Genomic DNA, 20715 nt, shown 5'->3' on the forward strand with positions numbered 1-20715 from the left:
CATCGTGGGTTAGAGAGGCGAAATCTAAGGTCAGGTATTTCTGACCCCACTGTACAGGGCAATAGAGGGGCTTAGACTCCATGGAGGAAAAGCATCTTAAAGGCCTCGTTTAAATGTAGTAGCAAGTGTTGGGCTAGAAGCCCGGCTGAGAAAACGGAGATGGGAACAGGAATAGAAACGAACATTCCAGAGTTATTGAGCAATCTGTGATGATTGATGTGTTTCCTTTTCTAGCTCTCGGAGGTGAGGGAAGGGTGGGGCCAGGAGATTTGTCCCTGGGGTTTCCCACAGTTATTCGGCCAGCCAGTGACTGTAGCTAGGGAGGGAACAGCAGAACACAAAGATCCTGAACGCTCTTTTTTTTCTTTCTGTTGTCGTTCCCCACTACTTCCCTTTCACACGCTGTGGAGGAGAGACACCATCCTAACCCTCCTCACTTAAATCCACGTCTATGTTGAAAGACACTGCCACTGGCTACCTCCTCCGGAATTTCATTTTTTTTATTACACTTCATTTATTTGACCAGGGGTATACAAAATAGCTTGTGCGGGGAGCCCAAAGTTCAGTTTGCAGGAGTCAGTACTCTCCTGCTGCCGTATGGGTCTGGGGTCTCACGTTCAATAAGCCATCACACATCCCTGAGAACTACTTAATGGGGACAAAGGTCCCGACTGAAGGTGATTAAGAAGGGCAGGAAACTAATCCCTGAGGGTCTGTCCACACTCTGTCTCTTCACCTCCCTTTTCCCATGGCACAGGAGAAAGGAGGACAAAGGTTGGAATGACCACTTGGGATCAGTCATTCTATCTCAAAGACAAAGTGTCATAAACATCAGGCCATTCTTGGACTCTGCCCTGCCTGGACTTCTGCCTTCCCTGGCAGGTGACCTTGTTGGACAAAGCCGGAGACACGAGACCCAGCAGCGAGCATCCCCAGATTCCTAAGTGTTTCCAGGCATGAGCTAAACTATTTCCACTGACCTTTCCCCAACTTCCCACAAGCACTACCAAACAGGCAGAGGCTGGAGCCTAGGTCCAGCAGACAGGGACAAAGCTGTTCCTCCTGGAGAGGCAGGCAGCGTAACAGTTGAGGCCTTGCCTACAAATTTACATCAGACCCAGGCAGTGTTTGCCAGCCAGGTACATACTACCCAATAGGGCAGTTTATTGTCTAAATTGCTCCCACGCCTGGGCTACAGACTAGGCTTTACAGCAGGAAAACCACTCTCCCTGACCCATGCTCCACACCTACCCTCCCCGGCCTTGCCTACTTGGGCAGGACGTGTGGAATGGGGAGCCTGTGAACAGGTGCAAGGACTCTGGTTTGAGGACCAAATAGAGATCTGGGTTGCAATATGCAGTTAGGTTGAGAGTGGAGGACAAAAGAAACTGGAAGGCCAGAAGGCAGGTGGACGGTGCCCGTGGTTTGGTAAGGAAAGGGTATTTGGTTTCTGCAACTATTTTTATGGTTGCTTGAACTTTGAAAGTAAAGAAGGGTGTAGGCTGGTCAAGAATGAAGCAGGGTGTGGAGAATTGGGGGTGACGCTCAGAAGATAGGGCACTTGCCTGGCATACACAAAGTCCTATACCTAACACCATATGACTGAACATAAAGGCATATATCTATGACCCTTGGCTGTATGGAAAATTTGAGGTCAAGCTGGGGCACAGGAGACACTGTCTCAAAAGAAATAAAAGGAAAAAAATCAAGATGCTAAGTCAAGGGGACCAGTTGCCATCTCAGATAGGCAAAGCAGTGTCTCATGGCTTTGGTTTCCTTACTTGTACCTTTGGAAAGTTGTGTCAGGACTCCCTGCTCAGTTTCTTCCTGTCTGATACACAAAGTTGGACGAGACCCCTACTCCACAGTCAGGTTGGTGTAGACCCACTTGTAAAGGTACGAATGGTACTGGGACTCCAGGCATTGGCTTGGCCCAACAAGGTCACCTGCCAGTAAAAGCAGGAGTCCAGGCAGGGCAGGGTTCAAATATGACTTGATTTGTATGACATTTTGTCTTTGAGGTAGTACAACTGATCCCAATTGGTCACTTCAACCTTTGTCCTCCAAATGGAGGGACATGTCCCTATTTTGCCAAGCTGTTGATTTAGTCCCCTTGATCCTTACCACCTTATTTTAGGCCAGGCAAGCTAAAGTTACCTCAGGCACTTTGCCAGTTGTTTCCAAGAACTTCTGCAGCCAGGGCAGCTGGGGACCAGCGATTCCTGCAACTGGTAAGAAAACAGAGAAGCTTTGTCACCAAGAGTTCAAGGTTACAACCTGCAAGTCAGGAGTCACATCAAGGACCCCATAGAGATTTCTGACCAAAGAGTCGGCCGCAGATACAGGTCCTCCTATCTGTCCTAAAACACGTCTGGCCAGAAAGTGAGGAGATAAATGGGCTAGACAGGAATAGTGCGGTTGGGTAATCTGACCAGGCTACTGCGACCTTTTCTCCACTGACCTTTCCCCTACTGAGACCCATGTTCCCCCAAGGAAATCACAAACATAGAAAACATAGAAATTTGAAATCCCAAAGCAGAATTCTAGTTTCTAGAATTCACGGAGAACACTTTGCCTAATCCAAAAGGATTTACTGTCTCCTCTGTCAGCTGCCTAACTGTAGCTACCCCAGTGGGAGTTAGTAGGTCCACACTGGCCTCACCCCAGCTATGGGACCAGAGGGGTTAAGGTTTCCATGACCACAGAGTCTGTGACTCTTTTCTATTCAGACCGCCTGTATCCCAGGATTTTCAGCAATGAACTGTGCTCCTTACAGCTCAGACGCCTTCCCTCCTCATGCGGACACACCGTCCTATGGTTCTATTTCTCTGGATTTATGGTAAAGAGAGAAAACAAATTTAGCCTGTCCCCAGCACCCAGCGTTATCAGTGCCTGCCAGGAGGGGCTCAGTTAAACCCATGTTTGCGTTTGGCTTTGTTCATTCCTGACAGGGTCTTGGGTAGCTCAGGCTGGCCTTAAACTTAATCATAAAACACTTGAATTCCTAATCCTTCTGCCTTCACCTCCCAAGTGCTGGGATTCCGGGCAGACACCATTATTTCCAGTTTGCTTTTGTGTTAGTTTATTTAAGCCTGGGATTCACTGTGGAGTGCAGGCTAATCTCAGACCCAGAATAATCCTTCTGCCTCAACTTCCAAAGTGCGGGGATAGCCAGGCACAGTAGCTGATGCCTTTAATCCCAGTACTTGGAAGGCAGAGGCAGGTGGATCTCTGAGTGAGTTCAGGGTCAGTTTGGTCTACAGAGGGGTTCCAGGACCACTAGAGCACGTGAGTGAGACCTTTGTTGAAAAACAAACAAAAAACGACCAAGCCCCAAAACAACCCCCCATCAAAGTGCTGTGATTATAGGTGTGTGCCACCACACTTGATGTAAGTTTTCCATTTGTTCCCGTTCATATGTGTGTGCTCGTGCATGTCTGTAAATAGGATGTAGAAAGCAGCCTAAAGTGCTGTTCTTCCTTTATGGTCCTACCTTATATGGGTTTGAAGTCGGCTAGGATGGCTGGACATTGGCCACAGCAACCCACCGTGTCCATGTCCCCAGTGCTCGCCTTACAGGGAGTAGACACCACTTAGGTCTTCAAATGTGCACAACAAGCACCTTCCTGACCTCACCGCCCCCCCAAGCAAGCGCCTTCCTGACTGAACCACCTCCCAGCCTTCTTCATGACTCTTTTGAGACAGGATCTCTAGTTGGTCTCAAATTTGAGAGCCTTCTGGCTCCTGGGTGCTGGGGTTAGGATTACGTGTTTGTGCTACCACACCCAGCAACTAAAGCCTGTCTTCGTCTTAACAAGGGCAGGGAATTGTGAGGTAGAGGCAGGGCAAGGGACAAGCAGGAGTTCAAGATCTCTTAGGCTACATTGTGAGTTTGAGGCCAGCCTGGGCTATAAGAGACCCTGTCTCAAAACACAGAAACCAAAACCAAACAAACAAAAGAAGGAGAGAAGAAGGCTGTCTAAATCGGACGTCTTTCTTATCGTGGAGCTGCCTCCCACAGTCCCCTCTGGACAGGAAAGAAGCCTGTTGTTCTTTTTCCTTTTGCCCTGCTGTGGCCTCGGACGCAACCATTTTGAGAGGAAACTCTCCTTGAGTGAATGCTTCTGCCAGGCAGGCTGGTGAAAGGAAGTAAGCGAAGATGGGCGCTCTGTAGGAGAAAGAAGCAGCCCTTCGCTAAGTTCATTTCCTTCCCCCAGGCCTCTCTCCTGGCACCCAGATAACCTTTTCCGTCCTGACCGTACTTGGATCTGGCTGCTCTCAGCTCCTCCCCTCTCCCTTACTTGGCCTGGATTCTGTTTTGAGTCTTGCTTTTCCAGCCCAAGCCACCACTCTCACACCTACCCAGGGTGTCAGTGGTGTCCACAAACCTCCCAGGAGATGTTGGGGGCCTGGTCAGGAGAGGCGGCTGTACAAAGAGATCTTTAGACTTATCCCTGAAGTCTTCAGGGTGTGTCACATAATTTTCCTCTTGTATGTATGTATGAACACATATGCATGTATTATGCATGCATGTATGTGTATGTAATATGTATGTATGTATGTATGTATGTATGTATGTATGTGACAGACAAGGTCTTATGTAACCCAGGCCGACCTGGAACTTGCTAGACAGCTGAGAATAGCTTTGAACTCCTGGTCCTCCTGCCTCAGCTTCCCTAGTACTGGAATTTTCCCCCCTTGGATTGTGAGGTGTAGTGTAAATGCTGGCACATGTGTGCTATAGTGCACATGTGGAGCTCAGGGGACAACTGTACACTCTGGTGACTCCTCCCATCTTTACATGGATTCCTGGTATTGAACTCAGGTCACCAGACTCAGGTGGCAAGTGGCTTTACTTCTAAATTGTCTCACCTCTCTCTCTCTCTCTCTCTCTCTCTCTCTCTCTCTCTCTCTCTCTCTTCCTTTTTTTCCTTTCTTCCTCCCTCCCTTCCTCTCTTTCAACATTGTCTCGGAGCAGCCTGTTATATTTCCAGTTGTGGCCTGTAACTATTAATCATCAAGCTTCCGAATGCTGGGATTTCAGGAAGGCAATGCCACACCAGGCCCCTAAAATGTAGTAATGTAGTTTCTTAATGTTCACAACCAATTCAAACTCTGAGGAAGAAATTGAATGGGCTCCTAAATATCTGCAGGCTGCTTTGGCTAATGTCCTGCCTCTGGCTTAGCGTTTCCTCTGTGGTGCCCCGTTCTGTCAACCTCAGCTAAAATGAACAGACAGGAAAAGAAACACGAATCACAGCCTGTTTGAGCTGGATTCTATGGCAAACTAAAGTTCATCTTCCTGCAGGCTTCCCAGCAACTCCAGTACCCGTGTTAAGGATTCCTTCCTTTACCACGAAACAGGATATAAAGTATCAGAAGAGATGCTGAGACACAGAAAGAGATAAAGGGAGAGGAGGGCCAAGTCTCTGGGGATGGCAGGGTGGGTGATTTAAAAAGAAGACCAAGATGCAGGGTAGTGGTGGCGCATGCCTATAATCACAGTACTCAGAAGGCAAAGACAGGTGAGAGGTGTGTCCCTGAGTTCGAGGCCAGCCTTGTCTATAGAGTGAGTTTCAGGACAGCCAGGTCTATGCAGGAGAAACCCTGTCTCAACAGACACACACAGACACAGACAGACACAGACACAGACACACACACACACACACACACACACACACACACACACACACACACACAAGACCAAAAGAAGATGAAGCCCATTTGAGAATTCCCATAATTTTTCTTTTCCCTGCTCACCTCCATGCCTGTTTCCAGGACCCCTGCTCCCATAGTCAACAGGCTTTCCTAAGCATTCTGTTGATTCACTGCTCCCCCAGCCCCTCCCCTCTCTCCAATGACCTAGCTTTCTAGGCAGCCATGTCTATATGCCACCATTTTCAATCTCTGACCTCCACAAGCAAACAGCTCTTCTATGTTCCCAAGGTGTACAAAGCTCAAACTTGGGTTTCTGAGTCTTAGACTCTGTTCTCAGGATAGGGACAGTAGGGTTCATGAGGTTTCGGGAGAATTTGGGGCCCTCTCACAGACCAGTCAGGAAGGCAGCATGGAGAACGCAGGTGCTACTGGCAGAGCCACATCTTTCTCCCTGAGGAGAAAAGGACACGTCCACTGGTCTATGGAGGTTTGCAAGGGGAAACTCTGAGTGTGGAACAGGAAGCTAAGCTTCTGCCCTGGAAGGTGAGGCAAGTTGGGTGCAGACCGAAGGAGCAGGACACCAATCCTTGGCCGTGAGTCTGTGCAGCAGCAAGAGGAGGATTTCGGCAGTTTTCATCCGTAGAGCTGTATAAAGGGAGCCCCTTCGTCTGCCCTCCTATCCCAGCAACTGGAACCCTTCCTCTCTCCATCTATCCAGGAGGTTAAAAATACCCCTGACAATCACCCAGTCAGACTTTTCCAAGAACCTGTTTACCGACTGCTTGGTTGACTGGAAGATGTCTACTCAGCAGTTCCATCACGCAAAGAAAGGCAGAGAATGGACCTCACTTGACATCCTGAGATGCAGGTCACATGGGATTCACAATGCTGTCCCCACGTTCTGTCCCTCTCCTTCCGTCACACTGTTGCCTGGAGATGACCGAGCAGCGGGAACACAGAAACACCCCAGGGCACTGAGTTCGCTCATTCTTTTCTCTTTATGTAACAGGCTAAGGAAAGAATAGAAAGCCAACAAGCTCCATGAACCGTCAGGACAGGACAAGAACAATCCGGGTCAGCTGACCTGAGCCTCATGGGGTGGCTCAGGCCTATGTCCCTTGCTCTCCCCAGCTAGGCTGTCTCTGGGAAAAGAGCAAAATACCTTAGGGGGGAATTCTAAGACTGGAGTGAGGGCTCACAGGGAGAGCGCCTGAATCAGACGAGGACCAGGTTCTGGTCTCAGCACTCATAAGGTGACTCACAGCCATCTGTAACTCCAGTTCCAGGCCCTTTTTGACCCCTGCAGGTACCAGTCATACAAGTAGTACACATACATACATATATACATACATACAGGCAAACTCTTATATACAAAAGAATTCAAAAGAAATGGAAAGAAAAGAAAAGAAAGAAAGAAAGAAAGAAAGAAAGAAAGAAAGAAGATACTTCTTTATTACGTTGTATGTCTGTGTTCTCAGGCCCTCGGTTTACCACACTAAATGGTAGAAAGTTTTCCCATAATTGTGTAAACCAAAGAATTTAGAAGATTCCATTACAGTACACGTGCAGAGGTAAAAGAAGAGTCTGTGGGCGGAGGCTCTCCTCCGGACGGAGCTGTGCGCCGCTTGCCCAGCCTGCTCTTCCTTTGAATAGCAAGCATGTTCTTGTGCTAACAGCACCCAGACGCATTCTTCCCTTACTACACTTTATCTTTTTAAAAAGTCTGTTCCTTTTTTTCTTTTAGTTTATGGGTCTGTGTCTATGAATACCTCATGTTTATGGGTGGGTGCTCAAGGAAACCAGAAGAGGGCTTCAGAGCTCTCGGAGCTGGAGTTTATGAGCTGCCTGATGTGTGTGCTGGGAACTAAACCTGGTCCTCTGAAAAGCAGCAAGTATTCTTAGCCACTGAGCCATTTCTCCAGCCCCTACATCAATGTGTGTGCGAATGCGCGCGCGTGTGCGTGTGAGTACATATGTGCGTGTGAGCGCACGTGCCTGCGTGTATAGGCACTGTGGTATGCCCGTAGAAGTCAGAGGGCACCTTCTGGGGAGTTGGCTCTCTCCTTCCGTGTAAGTCGTCGGGAGAGGTTTGGTGGTAGATATCCTTTCCCACTCCCCACTATGTATTTCTAATCTTTCCCACACCCGTGGGGCAGTTCTACCATTGGCTTTCACTTCACAAGTGAACAGTCAGAACTACGGGTGGCAGTGTGTCTGTCTACAAACCCAACACTTGAGAGGCAAGAAGATTGTGAGTTTTAGGTCCGTGTGGGTTGTCTCGAGATTCTTTCTCCTAATAAAACACACACATACACACACAACCTGGAAATGTGGTTCGCACCTGTGATTCCAGTGCTCAGGAACCTGAGGCAGGAGGCTTGAGATAAGTGTGAAGCCAGCCTGGTTTACATCATGACATCCTGACTCAAAGATATAGAAACAAATAAGTAAGTAAGTCAAGGGGGTTGGTAAAGCGCTTGCTATTCAAACACATAAAAAGACAGATGGGCCGGTGTCTGACTGCAGTTCCTCTGCAGGGAGGTTGACAGGGGATCCCCAAGGCTTGCTGGCCAGTCAGTGTCGCCAGTCTGTGAGCTCCAGGCTTTCAGTGAAAGGCTGTGTCTCAAAAAATAAGATGGGAATTGTCAGAGGAAGACACCTGACTGACTTTGTCCTCTGTGCACACACAGGCTTCTCTGAACTTTTTGTGTTTGAGTGCATGTCAGCATGCACACGCATGTGTGTGTATGTGTCTAGGAAGTCAGAGATCCATATTGGTGGTTTTCCTGATTTGCTCTCTGCCTTATTTAGAAAGATAAACGGTGGGGCAGCAGTTGAAAGCACTTAACCCAGCTTGGACCCAGTACCAGTGTGAACTCACAACCATTTATAGCTCCCATTCCAGGAGATCCAGTGCTCCCCTCTAGCTCCCCAAGGCACCAGGAAGGCACACAGAGCACAGACATACATGCAGACCAAGACATACACACACAATAAAATACAAAGAACTTTACAACACAGCAGTATTGAATCAACAGCCTATGGTGTGGAGAGTTTAAATACATGCTGGCAGGTGTCACAGGAGGTGTAGAAGTTAGTTTGGTTTCAGGGTCTGCATTCTTAATAACTAGTTCTCCTAAGTACCTGTGGGGGTTAGTGTTTTGTTAACTTAACCCCCAACTAAAGTCATCTGGGAGGAGAGAGCCTTAAATCACATTGGTCTGTGGGGGCATTTTGATTAATGATTGATGTGGGAGGGCCCAGCCCTTGGTGGGTGGTGCCATCTCTGCGCAGGTGTTCCTGAGCTGTTTAAGAAAGCAGGCTGAACAAACTATGGGGAGCAAACCAGTAAGCAGCACCCCTCCATGGCTTCTGCATCAGCTCCTGCCTCCAGGTTCCTGCCCTTGGCTTCCCTCACTGATGGACGGTGGTCTGGACATGTAAGCAGAATAAAACCTTTTCTCCCTGAGTTGCTTTTGGTCACGGTGCTTATCACAGCAATAAAGAGAAACCAAGGCAGAACTATACGGGCAGGCTAATCATTGAACTTTTCCCAGGTTCTAAAGCCATCACCCACTGGGCCAAGGCCTGCCACCCTGGATCTATGGCTGTCTCTGGAAGGTTGTTTCAAACTCAAAAGTACTGTGGATAGAAGGCCTTCTTCCTCTCAGGGTGCTTAGAACAGGAGGGCCAGTTAAATATATTCTTTATCTCCCTTCTGTGTTCACCTAGAGGTGATTCAAGAAAAAAAAAATACTCTAGCAGGACTCTGTGGATCGCTCGAAAAATTAGTCAGAGGTAGGCTGGGAGCTGTAACATGTTTGCCACACAAGAAAGAGGGTCTAAGTAGAAACCAAACCCATGCAGAACTTAGCAACTAATATTTATAATCCCAGTGGTGGAGAAGTGCAGACAAGGGGGCCCCTGGGGTTGCCTGGCTGGCCAGGGTAGTGTGATTAGGGAACTTCGAACTCGTGAGACATCCTATCTCAAAACAAACAAAAATGTGGACAAGGTCAGAGCAACGACACCCAAAGTTGTGCTCTGGCTTCTGTGCTCAAGAGCGCACACACACACACACACACACACACACACACACACACACACACACAGAGAGAGAGAGAGAGAGAGAGAGACAGAGAGAGACAGAGAGACAGAGAGACAGAGAGAGAGACAGAGAGACAGAGAGACAGAGACAGAGACAGAGACAGAGACAGAGACAGAGACAGAGACAGAGAATCAAAGGTCTTCCTGCCAGTGTGATTATTTCTTACTGGCCATATGCTTAGTTTCACTCTTTCTCCACAGTTTTCTCTCTCAATGCCTCAACTCTAGTCCGATCCTTGCATTTTCTTTATGTTTAAAGAAGGGCCTTGTTTCCTTGTTTGTTGGTTTTTGTTTGTCTGTTTTTAAGTGACTTCCTGTAGCTGTTGTTTGGAGCCCAGCCTGGCTTCAACGTCTCTGCTGCGTAGCTGAGGGTGGCCTGGATTGCCTGATCTCCTGTCTGTTTTTTTGAAACAGGGTCTCACATGTCCCAGGCTGGTCTCAGACTCACTATATAGATGTATATGGCATGAACGTGTGAACCTCCGTGATCTTCCTGCCTCTGCCTCCCAAGTTCGGGGATGACTGGTGCTTACCACCAGGCATTTCTTTTCTGTGCTGCTGAAGATGGAATTCAAGGCTTTGGCCTTGCATTTTCAGACAAGCACTCCACCAACTGTGCTGTGTCTTCTTTGTTTTGTTTTTGTTTGTTTGTTTGTGTAGCCCTGGCTGTCCTAGAACTCACTCAGTAGACCAGCCTGACCTCTAACTCACAGAGATTCTCCTGCCTCTGCCTCTGCCTCTGGAGCACTGGGTTAAAGGCATGTGCCACCGCTGCCCAGCTACATCACTAGTTTTAAAAACAAAAGCTTGCTGTGCACCCCAAGCTAGCTTGAGCTCTTGGGCCGTTTTCCTTAGTCTCCCGTGTGATGGGTGACAGGCCACCAGGCCCTTCTATTAATTTATTTTCTTCAGGGTGTTTCCTCCACTTCTCTCTTTTTCTTTTTGACTTTTCTCAGATCTTCCAGTACTAGACTGGACCTAGTGAGTAAATAAATAAATACTCAGAACTAGATCTCTACTAATGGCGGTACCTGGAGGTTCTAGCTCTTTAAATATTGAAAGCCACTTGAGAAGATTGTGGGAAAATGAGACCCAGTGTTAAGTGGGGAAACAGCTGCAGGGCCATGGGGAAGTGGCAGAAAATGAGCCTTCAGGCAGAAAATGTCCCAGGGTGAGGCAGAAATTGTGTAGAGAACGCAAAAGGAAGTGGAGTGCAGCCTACTGTGCTCTCAGGAGGGATGGGTTTCCTCTCGGGGAGCAGATCTGGCGACTTCCTTCCTCAGAGTTAGCTGTGCCCTTGCTAGGGCAATGACTTGCGACACAAGGCTATTTAGTCTAAATTAATTAAACAGAATTAAAAATGCCACCTTTCCAGTCCCAGTTTGACGGCTCCACAGCACACGGTGCACACAGCATGTCCACTGTCACAGAACACTCCTTAGGTCCGGGCTACACCTACAAGCTCAGAGCGTGAGGCAGTAGGATTGCCGGCCTGTGCATAGTGAGTTCCAGGCTAGCTTGGGTGACAGACGGAGATTGGTCTCAGAAAGAAAAATAAAATCTTGTAGACAATGCTAGATGCGGTGGGAGTGGGGCTGGGGTATCAGGAGAGGGGGCACCCGTTCTGCCTTTTGCAGGATCAAATCTCTTGAGTGGCCTTGGGTGTAGTTATCTGTCCTCTCCTGGCCACTCAGTTCTCATAACAAGTCTTTGTACACAAATACAGAGACCTTCCTGGTCTCTCCATCCGTTAGCCTGGCCCTCTTTCTCATTCTTGTCCCTGCTCCAACCCTCAAGTCCCTGGAAACCAAGCTGCATAAAAAAACTTTTCCATCAACTTTGACCTAGTTTCCTGATCACAAAATTAAAGGGGAGGAGTCACTGAATGTTTGAACAGGTGAGAAGTGGGGGAGGAGTTCAGGTGAGAGTCTTTACAGCAATGGGGAGAACTAGATACCAGCACACTGTAAATACTCAAAAGGAGCAGGAAGAATCCGTGATGCAGATCAGTTGGCAAAGTGTTTGCCCGGCAGGCGTAGATGGAGCCTGATTTCAGTCTCCAGCAGTAGATAAAGTGAGCGTGGAAACACACACGTGCCTAGGACCCCAGTGCTAGGAAGGTGGAGCAAGAGGATCAGAAATTCAAGGTCACCCTGAAGACACAGCCAGTACCAAAAGAAGGAAAATATGTCTTCTGGCTTGGATAAAGGCACTTGCTGTGTGAGCTTGTTGGCCTGTGTTTGATGGGTCCCTGGGATCATATAGAGATGGAATGGTCCATGGTTATCCTCTGACCTCCCTATGCACTGTGGCCCACACCCATGCAACCCATCTACATTCACACATGGTCGTTCTTTTTTACGTGAGGCAGGAAAGTAAGCAGATGTGCTATAGTGAATGAATGATAAAGATCACTAGTGCAGGGAAGGATTTCTTTTTTTTTTTCAATTTCAATTTCTGTTCAATTCTGTGTTCATATGCTCTTTGTGGTTTTGTGGTTTGTTTTGGGGGATACGAGTCCTCGCTTTGTAGCCCTGGCAGACCTGGTGGTACTTGTGGCCAAGGCGGTCTTGAATTCTTGGCAATCTTTCTACCTCTGCCTCGGCCTCCGCCCCTCCGCCCCTCCGCCCCTCCGCCTCGGACTCCGCCCCTCCGCCTGGGACTCCGCCCCTCCGCCTCGGACTCCGCCCCTCCGCCTCGGACTCCGCCCCTCCGCCTCGGACTCCGCCCCTCCGCCCCTCAGCCTCGGCCTCCGCGCCTCTTCCTCGGACTCCGCCCCTCCGCCCCTCAGCCTCGGCCTCCGCGCCTCCTCCTCCGCCTTTGCCCACAGCAAGCTCCCCCTTGGTTTCTAATACAGTGCTTGGGAAAGTGTACTGGTGTAGAGAGAGCTATAGAAAACCCATTTTTGAAGAAAACATTTAGATGAACCAAACCCCAGGAAGAACTGTACGATGTATTCTGCCTCTCCGTTTCTCACGTGTGTAGCTTTTTCCTGAACAGAGTAACTTGTTAGCGGTGAAATGGTTTATCAGTCATCAATACCCTTGTAAGAAATAGAAGATTCCAAAACAGGTCCCGAGGAATAAGGATAGACATTGAATTCTAATTATATGCTAAGAACTGAAAAGAGCCAGGCAGCGGTGGTATACTCTAATCCCAGCATTCGGGGACAGAGGAAGGTGGATCTGAGTTTGAGGTCAGCCTGGTCTATAGACCAGGACTACACAGAGAAATCCTGTCTCAAAAAATAACTATAAAGATAGAAAACTGTTTCTAAAACATCTAATCTCTGTAACTAAAGCTCTTAAGTCTGAAATAGTTCCTCTTTTCAGTATATAAACCAGGTTTATATTGGGGGAAATTCTCAATAAAAACCAAGTGATGAACGAGACCGTGGTATTCTGACCCCAGTGCCCAGGAGGCTGAGATGATTGCTTCTGAATCAGGGAACTTGTATCAAACAAAACAAAACCCAAAACTCCATCCCCATCAGCCATCCTGACCTTGGGCTAGGGTGGACTGAGGCCTGTGCCAGTCCTGACCACTCTCACTCTGGACAGCCTGCTGAGCTTTAGGGACACCAGGAGATCACAGGGCACACCAAGCTTCCTGCTTCCCAGCTGAGCATACACTTGTTTAATTTCCCTCTCACATCCCTTCTCCCCAGATCCTCCCTGCCTTTGTATATACAAAAGCTGCCCACTGGGATTAAAAAATAAAAAGGAATCTCACCCTGTCCCTTCCAAATCCCCTCAAACAGCTATTTTTAAAGAATTCATAAAACTGAGTGCAGAGAACCCTCGAGATGGCTCAGGGTGTAAAGATGATTTCTGCCTCAGGATCCCACAGAGTGGAAATGGCTCTTCCATGGTGGGTCCTGAGCACCACACTCCCACCTGCATTCACACACAAACTAAAAACAACCCCAAACCCTGAGCATGGTATTTATTGCCTACTCTTAATCCCCATACCCCAGGCAGAGCCAACATGACCAAAGTTCAAGGTTATCCTTAGCTACAAGAGCAAGCCTGATCCCTGAAGAATCTGGGGACTACGGATGTGGTTACTTAGCTTCTATCACCAGACCCCATTCATTCTTCAGTCTGAATGGAGACCAAACCAGTCATTCTATCACTCAGGGTTAAGAGACTGCTCTCTCCATGGGTTTTCAGCATTGTGAAGCAGAGGAAAACTTAAAAGATACCCACTTTCTAGTAACTTCTCTAGTAACCAATATCTATGTCATAGACAAGAAAAGAACATTTATTTTTGACATTAAAAAACTTTATTTTGATTTTTTTTTTTTTTTTTACAAAGAATAGCCCCACTTTGGGGTGAAAATATATTTGGTTAAGTACAAAATATAGTTTTTAATCATACAAAAAGATACACAAAATACAAAAACAACAAAGACGACACCTCCATCAGCTCACTTTCTGGCTGCACAGTTCTCGGGTGGAGTGCTTAGAGTGGAGCTTGGAGCTCTGACACAGGACACAGAACAAAGTGCTAAGGCGGAGTAAGTTTTGGAGTGCTAGAGGCCACGGTGAAAGCAGAACTTTCTCCTAACACTGGACAGGAAATGGGTCTGGGAGCTTCCATGGAAACCTGCAGTTCTCACTGTGCCTCCATCAGTGTTAGGGCATCTCAATGTAAGAGTGTCACCAGGGTCTAGCTGTCAGCAGCAACCCTTCATAGGAGTAGTGTCAGAATTACAGAAGTCTGTGCGTTGGGGGAAAGCCTCCAAAGTAATAACCAAGCTGGGCCTTTAATCTCAGCAGTTAGGAAGGAGAGGCAGGTGGATCTTTGAGGCCAGCCTGGTCTTTGGAGTTCTGGGATAGAGACCCTACCCCCACCCTCCCAAAGTAATAACCCCTTTTCCCTGTCACTGGGCTTAACCCTTAAGAGCCTCCATCTATAACCCAGACTAAAAATTGACAAGCTAAAGTGCCAAGAACGTCACCTCAGAATCAATTCTAAGGAGTCACACGGAAATAACGGGTTCTCCCATCCGATTGCAAGAGAACGCAGTGCACCTGGCTGCTGGTGTGTGCGGCCACTACCGCTCCCAAGGTTACTCAACTTGGAGCAGCTGCCCCGTACTTCACAGGCTGCATGATCACCAGCCGTGGAAGGTCTTTTTTCTTTGTAAAGATATAAAAAGGGAACACTGATTTTAAAAAACAAAACCACTCCTCACTTTCAAAATATTGGCCATGATTTTTCTTTTTCTAGAATGTGACACTGGCTCTGTTGCCCCATGGCACAGAAGTTAATGGTCTGTTCTTTTAATTCCCTTCAAAACAAAACACCTTGGAAAGACCATGCCTGAAGGTCACTTAGACCCCGACTCAAAAAAAAAAAAAAAATACAACTTCTTCATTTCCAACATCTGGGAAAGTGGGCCAGGTCTGAATGTTTCGAGCGTTCCGACATTCACCCAGCAAACACTCCTATACCACGGTGCGGGCACTGGTCTGCACCCCTTGAGGCTGGAGACTTTGCCTACTGATTGCCACCCATCTGTGGAGTCAGAGGCGGGGGTGTACCCGCTCCCCACTGGAGAGACTGAGTCTCTGAAACATTGGAGTTCAAGCAGAGAGGCAGAAAGCGTTGAGTCGTACAGATGAGTTGTCCCTGAAGGCTCACTGCACGTTGTTGTTGTTGTTAAGGACGCAGGGATCCACCTAGGGGGAAGAGCGAGGAGACTTTCAGATTTTTTAGGGAAGTAGAAAACCCACACGAATCCCTTCCCTCAGAAGGCCTAGGACAAAATCTTGACCCTTAAAAAAAAGTAGTGACCCTCACCTCAGTGTAAGTGGGCGGTGGCATGAACTGGAACTCGGGGGCGTACATAAAGATAGGGCTGTCTGGAGTATCATCCACGTCATCTAGCAGGGGGGTGGTGGGGCTCTCCAGTCTGTGATCTTCAGGAATCACATCCATATAGCAAGGTGGAGCTGAAAAAGAGAAAACGGGTTAGAAGTCCAGCTAAGAAACGCCCAGGCCACCCCAACTCCACAAGCCCAAGCAGGTCAAAATGAAGAGTTTATTGGCTGAAGCTTACCTTCTGGGGTGTCTGGGATGTTTAGGTCTATCCAGCTCATTTCAGAGCTTGTCCGGCTAGCCATGCTGGATGTCCGGCTGCTCAGGCCCGACCTGCTGCCAATCACTAGGGGCAGATCCAGGATGACTTTCTTGGAGCCAGGGACACTAACATAGATCTAGGAAGGAAGGTGGGAGTTTGTTAGATGGGTGGTGTTAGAGGAGGCACTGACTTTGTACCCAAGCAACTGTTTCTCATCCCTCCTCACTCACCAGCAAGGAGTATTCAACTCTGAGGATGTTGCAGCCCAGGATGGACGGTCTGATCTTCTGCACGCGGAGACTCTTGCCACGCCATGACGCGCAAGTCCCTGAGATAATGTGATTGCCTCTGACTGAGGACAGCTTCTGAGTGAGCACTTTGGTCTGGCCATTGGCAAGGTAAGTGTGCCGGGCCACAATAGCTGCTTTGGGGACCACAATTCGGGAACATGTGTTCTCAAAGTCAGCGTGGATGGAAATGTCATCACCTAGAGTTGAAGAGGAAGAAGTAAGAATATCCATTAAATTTAACAGCATTTCCTCTGCCTCTATCCCACGACCCCCTCCAAACCCCACAGCTGTGGCTATCCTGTCTGGTATTATAAGCACTGGGCTTTTACCTTCACAGAATCCTTTTCTGTCGATTCGAGCTGAGACAGACACGCGTCCATCAGGAATGAACATGCAGGAAACTTTCTTCTCCTTTTTGGCAGACACTGGTGCCTGTGAAGAAGGAAATAATGTTTTGAGCTATTTCAATGCCTCATGCATCTAATTCATTATCTCTGACCAAGGAGAATAAAACCTTAAAGAAAATAAAAGAAAAAAGCCTCACCATTAAGTCAGGAGTATTGACGTCCACTAGATCCATCACTTCAAAGTTTTTCTTTGCCTCTTGAGTTGGCTGGCTGGGACGATCGAGAAAAGCCTTCACCCAGTAGTCTACACAGCCATATTTCCCTTTGAAGGATGTTCCCAGGGGCCTGTGTCAAAACAATGAACAAAAATTAATGCTAAGAACTGTGACATATCAATGGAGGGGGGGGACGACTTAGAAATAAAGAGTCCATGGTGCGGTCGGTGATGCCTACCCTTGAGGAAGCTCAAAGCCGAACTTGTACTCATATTTGTTTCCTGGTCTCATGATCACCATCTCATTCTCACCTGCGGGGAAACAAAGGCAAGGGGCCATTAGGCTTCTTGTTACATTCCAAATGCAGCATCAGTGAGGAGTGCCTGGGCAGCAGACTGTCTTACTTCCACTTTCATCTCTCACACTAAGGAATAAGATTCCCCGGGACAGAAAGTTGCACAACCCACGAATACATTAATCTTTACGTAGCTAAGGCAACACTTTCAGGTAACAGCACCCCCAGAAACTGTTCCAATCACTCTGGGGGTGTGTGTGTGGAGGAGGGTAGCGGAATAACTTCCAAATTAAAAGGTAAAAATATAGGGGCCAACAGCTCAAACCATTCAAACGATCAACTCGAAACATTTAGTGGAGGCCCCACCCCCAGTCCCGTAAGTCACTATCCGTCCTGCCAAGAGCAGTACCTGTAGGCTGGTCTTCTAGGAGAAGCGTGTCTTCATAGCGCAAGTAGTCCAAGGTCTGTTTGCACTGCTGAGACCCTTGCATCCACAGGACCTTGGCCACACCGCAAGCCAGGATCCTGACGGCTTTGACTCGGGTAACTTCACACACTTCCACTGTCACCCGGCCGGCCACCTTCTCCCCGCTGCCATACACCTTCTCAGGGTCGTTGAAGACCACCTCAAAAGACTTGATCTTCTTGAACATCACCATGATTGAGCCGAGTGGGTTCAAGAAAAACGGAAGCCGGAGAGGAAAAACTCTTAAGAATCCTTCTCAGCAAACTAAGAACTTAGTCTCTCCGTGAGGCAGAGAGAGCTTGAAAACCCAAATAAAAATTTAAAGAAAGCCTCAAACAAAACCCTAACAACTTCTCTAAAAGGTGCCTGAAAGTTTCAATCTGCTGGCTGTGCCAAAAGCTTTCAGGAGAAAAATAACAGCTGTCTTCTCGCAACTGGAGGAACTCTGGATAGCCAAAGACCAGAAGAGCAGAGTGTCAAGCGAGAGCCGGAAACGGCATTATATAGCCGCCTGGCTTGACGCTCCACGCGAGTGCTGGCCCGGAGGCTCGTGCATCCCTCGTGCACAGTTCTCCCATTGGCTACTTGGTCCTTGTTTACCAGGCCTCTAACCAATCAGCGCGGCCGCAGAGGCGCGTGGACACAGTGTGCTCTTAGCGGGGAAAATGGTTGTTGTTCGGGTGCGCAGCCTTGCCAGGGAGGAGGGGCGGGGCCTGGGGCAGCCGGTGGCTCCCTCGGGAGTCTGGGACCCCGAGACCCTGAACCTCATCCAGGGTACTCCTCTCGGGAGCTGGGTTGTTTGGGTGTGTGCTTTGTTGGTTTTTTTCCCCTTCTTTTTTTAGGTAAAAGAAAAATGTGCTTAGGAGAGGATTTCATGCCTCGTCTTAGCCAGCGCAATTCATTTCGAGGTGACCATTTATTCCTGGCTCACAAGTTCGCAAGTCTGTGAAAAACAATCCCATCGCCCCAAGGATACTTCAGGATGGAGCGGAGGGCGAGAGTGCAGTTGTGTTAGTGAGAAAGAGCCTACCCGATGTGCTCCCATTACACTTCTATTGAATAAAACGCTTCCGTCTCCCGGGGGCGGGGGACTTGTCAGATATTTTAAGTCTGGCTTAAAGTCCTTATTGGTAAATGGTCTGGTGTGTACCCCTTCGTTCCATGCCCTATGTGCTGCTATTGTTCCTCGCCCATTACATTCTATTCTGTTCTGTTCTCTGGAACGGAAGCAGTAAGGGAGTGTCCACATCCTGTTGCTTATCCCCTCATCTCTTCAGTGTACCTGTGAAGTTGGGGAACATTTTGTATATGTTCCCTTATTTACCTCACTGCAGCTTTAGTGAGGTGTGTACTTTTACACTGATCTCTCCCTCCGTCCCTGCTCCTCCAGGAAACAAGGGGTGGGTACAAACAAACAAACGGGGGAAGAAAAAGGAAGAAAACGATCTGTCACTCCTTACTTTGTTCCCGAGTTCCTGTCACTCTTTTTTTTTCCCCTTTGTCCTCTCATCAAAATCACTAAATGAAATGCATACCCCTCAGCCTGTTTCAGTCTCCCCAGGGCTGAAGCTGTATTGGTTTCACTTGGCTATTTGGCAAACCTTGCTGAGAGATGCTTCAGGAGCTGACTAGAGAAATAACTTGAGTGCAAAGAAACTCTTGTATGTTGAAGGACTACCCACCACTCCCTGACACCCCAGGGCCCCTACCCTATTCCTCACCCACCTCCTCCCACCTCCACCCCGCCAGAGCCTTGTCATTGAGTCCTAGCCTCCTTCCATATTTGGGCAGAATTATTAGGCGTTTATCTATCGCCTTTTTCCTTGCCCTGGAATATAAAGACAGTAGCCCCAAGATTAAGATGGAGAAGCAAAAAGCTTTTGCATGCAGATAGAATCCTGTTCACTGCTGTTCGGAAACAACCCTCCCACCCCTTGCTCACATGCCTTAACTGAGTTGAATCCCTAAGGCTAACAAAGTTACAACTCAACCTTAATCTTAAGCAAGCTCAGAGACGAACAGTATCACATGGTTGAAAAACATACACAACACCAAAGCCTAGGAACACCTTGATCCCTAGCCTAGGGTGTGCGTGTTTGTTCCAGAAAGTGAACTAACTGGGCTCGAGGTGTTTTCCGATGATAAACAGTATTTATCAAGGACAAGGGAGGTAGGACTCTCACTAACTTTAGTTTCTCAGTGCCTGTAGCAGGCATCTGAGAAAATCCTAGCTTGATGGTATGAAATATCAAAATATTTACCGAAAGTGCATATACTCATATTGTTAAATAGTGTGGTATGTAGCAACATAAGATTTAAAATTTTGTATGTATAGGGTTGGGTTTTTTTTTTTTTTTCGTTGTCGTTTTTGCCACACGTGTGCCTGCTGCAGGTAGAGACCAGAAGAGGGTGTCAGATGCCTTAGAACTGGAGTCAAGAGTTGTAAGCTGCCATTTTGGTTCTGGGACTGAAACTCAGTTCCTCTGATACTAACCACCAAGCCATCTCTTCAGCCCCAGCTACATAAGATTTGAGGAGAACCAGAGAGATGGTGCCAGGCCTGACAAGCTGAGTTCAATAGCAGAACCCACACAGTAGAAAAAGAACCAGTTCAGACCTCCCCTGTGCCCCCAGTACTCACTCCAGAGACACCCGAAATAACCTCTTTAGATGTAAAAAGTTACTATTGTTTTTAAATCTTGAGATCGGAAAGGAAGAGAGGAGGCCGCTAAGGGTCAGAGGGTGTTGACTTGGGATGTCTCAGAGGAGGCAATGCTGATATTTATTTGGGGTTGTCTAGGGAGTAATTGAATTTTTAATTAAGAAAAGCCCCGTGGACAGTTCTGTGTCTTGTTCCCTGCACAGCTATTGTTTCTTTTTAATTTGCAGCGCTCAGCTCAGACCACTTGTTTGTTCTGTGTTAGGCCAAAAATCTGTTTAACTTTGGCAGTGGCAGCTGCTTCCTGGGCCTATAGCCAAGGGGTGTTCTGAATTGGCTGCCTCCTGGAGAGGGTTGTTTATAACCTTTCACCTGGTATTCTGATAACAATCTGTCCCTCTTCACGCACACACACACGCTTACACTCACACACGCATGTACCCGTCTCAGTTCTTGGATGGAAGAAAGAAAAAAAGTCTTATAAACTCCCGCCCTACAAAACCAGCACAAAGGCTGTGGGTACAGAGAGACAAGGACAGAAGTGCCCAGGAGGAGCGGAGGTTTGCAAGTTAAGTCACAGCACCTGTAGG

At 47.9% G+C, this 20715-nt stretch overlaps 1 protein-coding gene across 1 annotated transcript; it reads right to left on the minus strand.

The window, feature by feature from the left end:
- Window positions 1-14038: 14038 nt before the first annotated feature.
- Txnip (thioredoxin interacting protein) lies at window positions 14039-17948 on the minus strand. The gene is made up of 8 exons (XM_032897691.1): window positions 17410-17948; window positions 16944-17016; window positions 16688-16835; window positions 16473-16575; window positions 16084-16340; window positions 15833-15989; window positions 15574-15725; window positions 14039-15452 (listed from the first exon to the last, which is right to left on the minus strand). Exons 1-8 carry the CDS (start codon window positions 17657-17659, stop codon window positions 15411-15413), a joined length of 1182 nt encoding a protein of 393 aa, XP_032753582.1. The 5' UTR covers window positions 17660-17948; the 3' UTR covers window positions 14039-15410.
- Between the last annotated feature and the right edge of the window lie 2767 nt (window positions 17949-20715).

The sequence above is a fragment of the Rattus rattus genome, chromosome 3, assembly GCF_011064425.1.
Source record: "Rattus rattus isolate New Zealand chromosome 3, Rrattus_CSIRO_v1, whole genome shotgun sequence".
NCBI classification, from domain to species: domain Eukaryota; kingdom Metazoa; phylum Chordata; class Mammalia; order Rodentia; family Muridae; genus Rattus; species Rattus rattus.

Coding starts and splice junctions, on each gene's coding strand:
- Txnip (XM_032897691.1), bottom strand. CDS start 17,659: ATGGTGATGTTCAAGAAGATCAAGTCTTTTGAGGTGGTCTTCAACGAC. Junction 15,990..16,083: donor GAGTTGAATACTCCTTGCTG/GTGAGTGAGGAG, acceptor CTTCCTTCCTAG/ATCTATGTTAGTGTCCCTGG. Junction 15,453..15,573: donor CACCGCCCACTTACACTGAG/GTGAGGGTCACT, acceptor TCTTCCCCCTAG/GTGGATCCCTGCGTCCTTAA.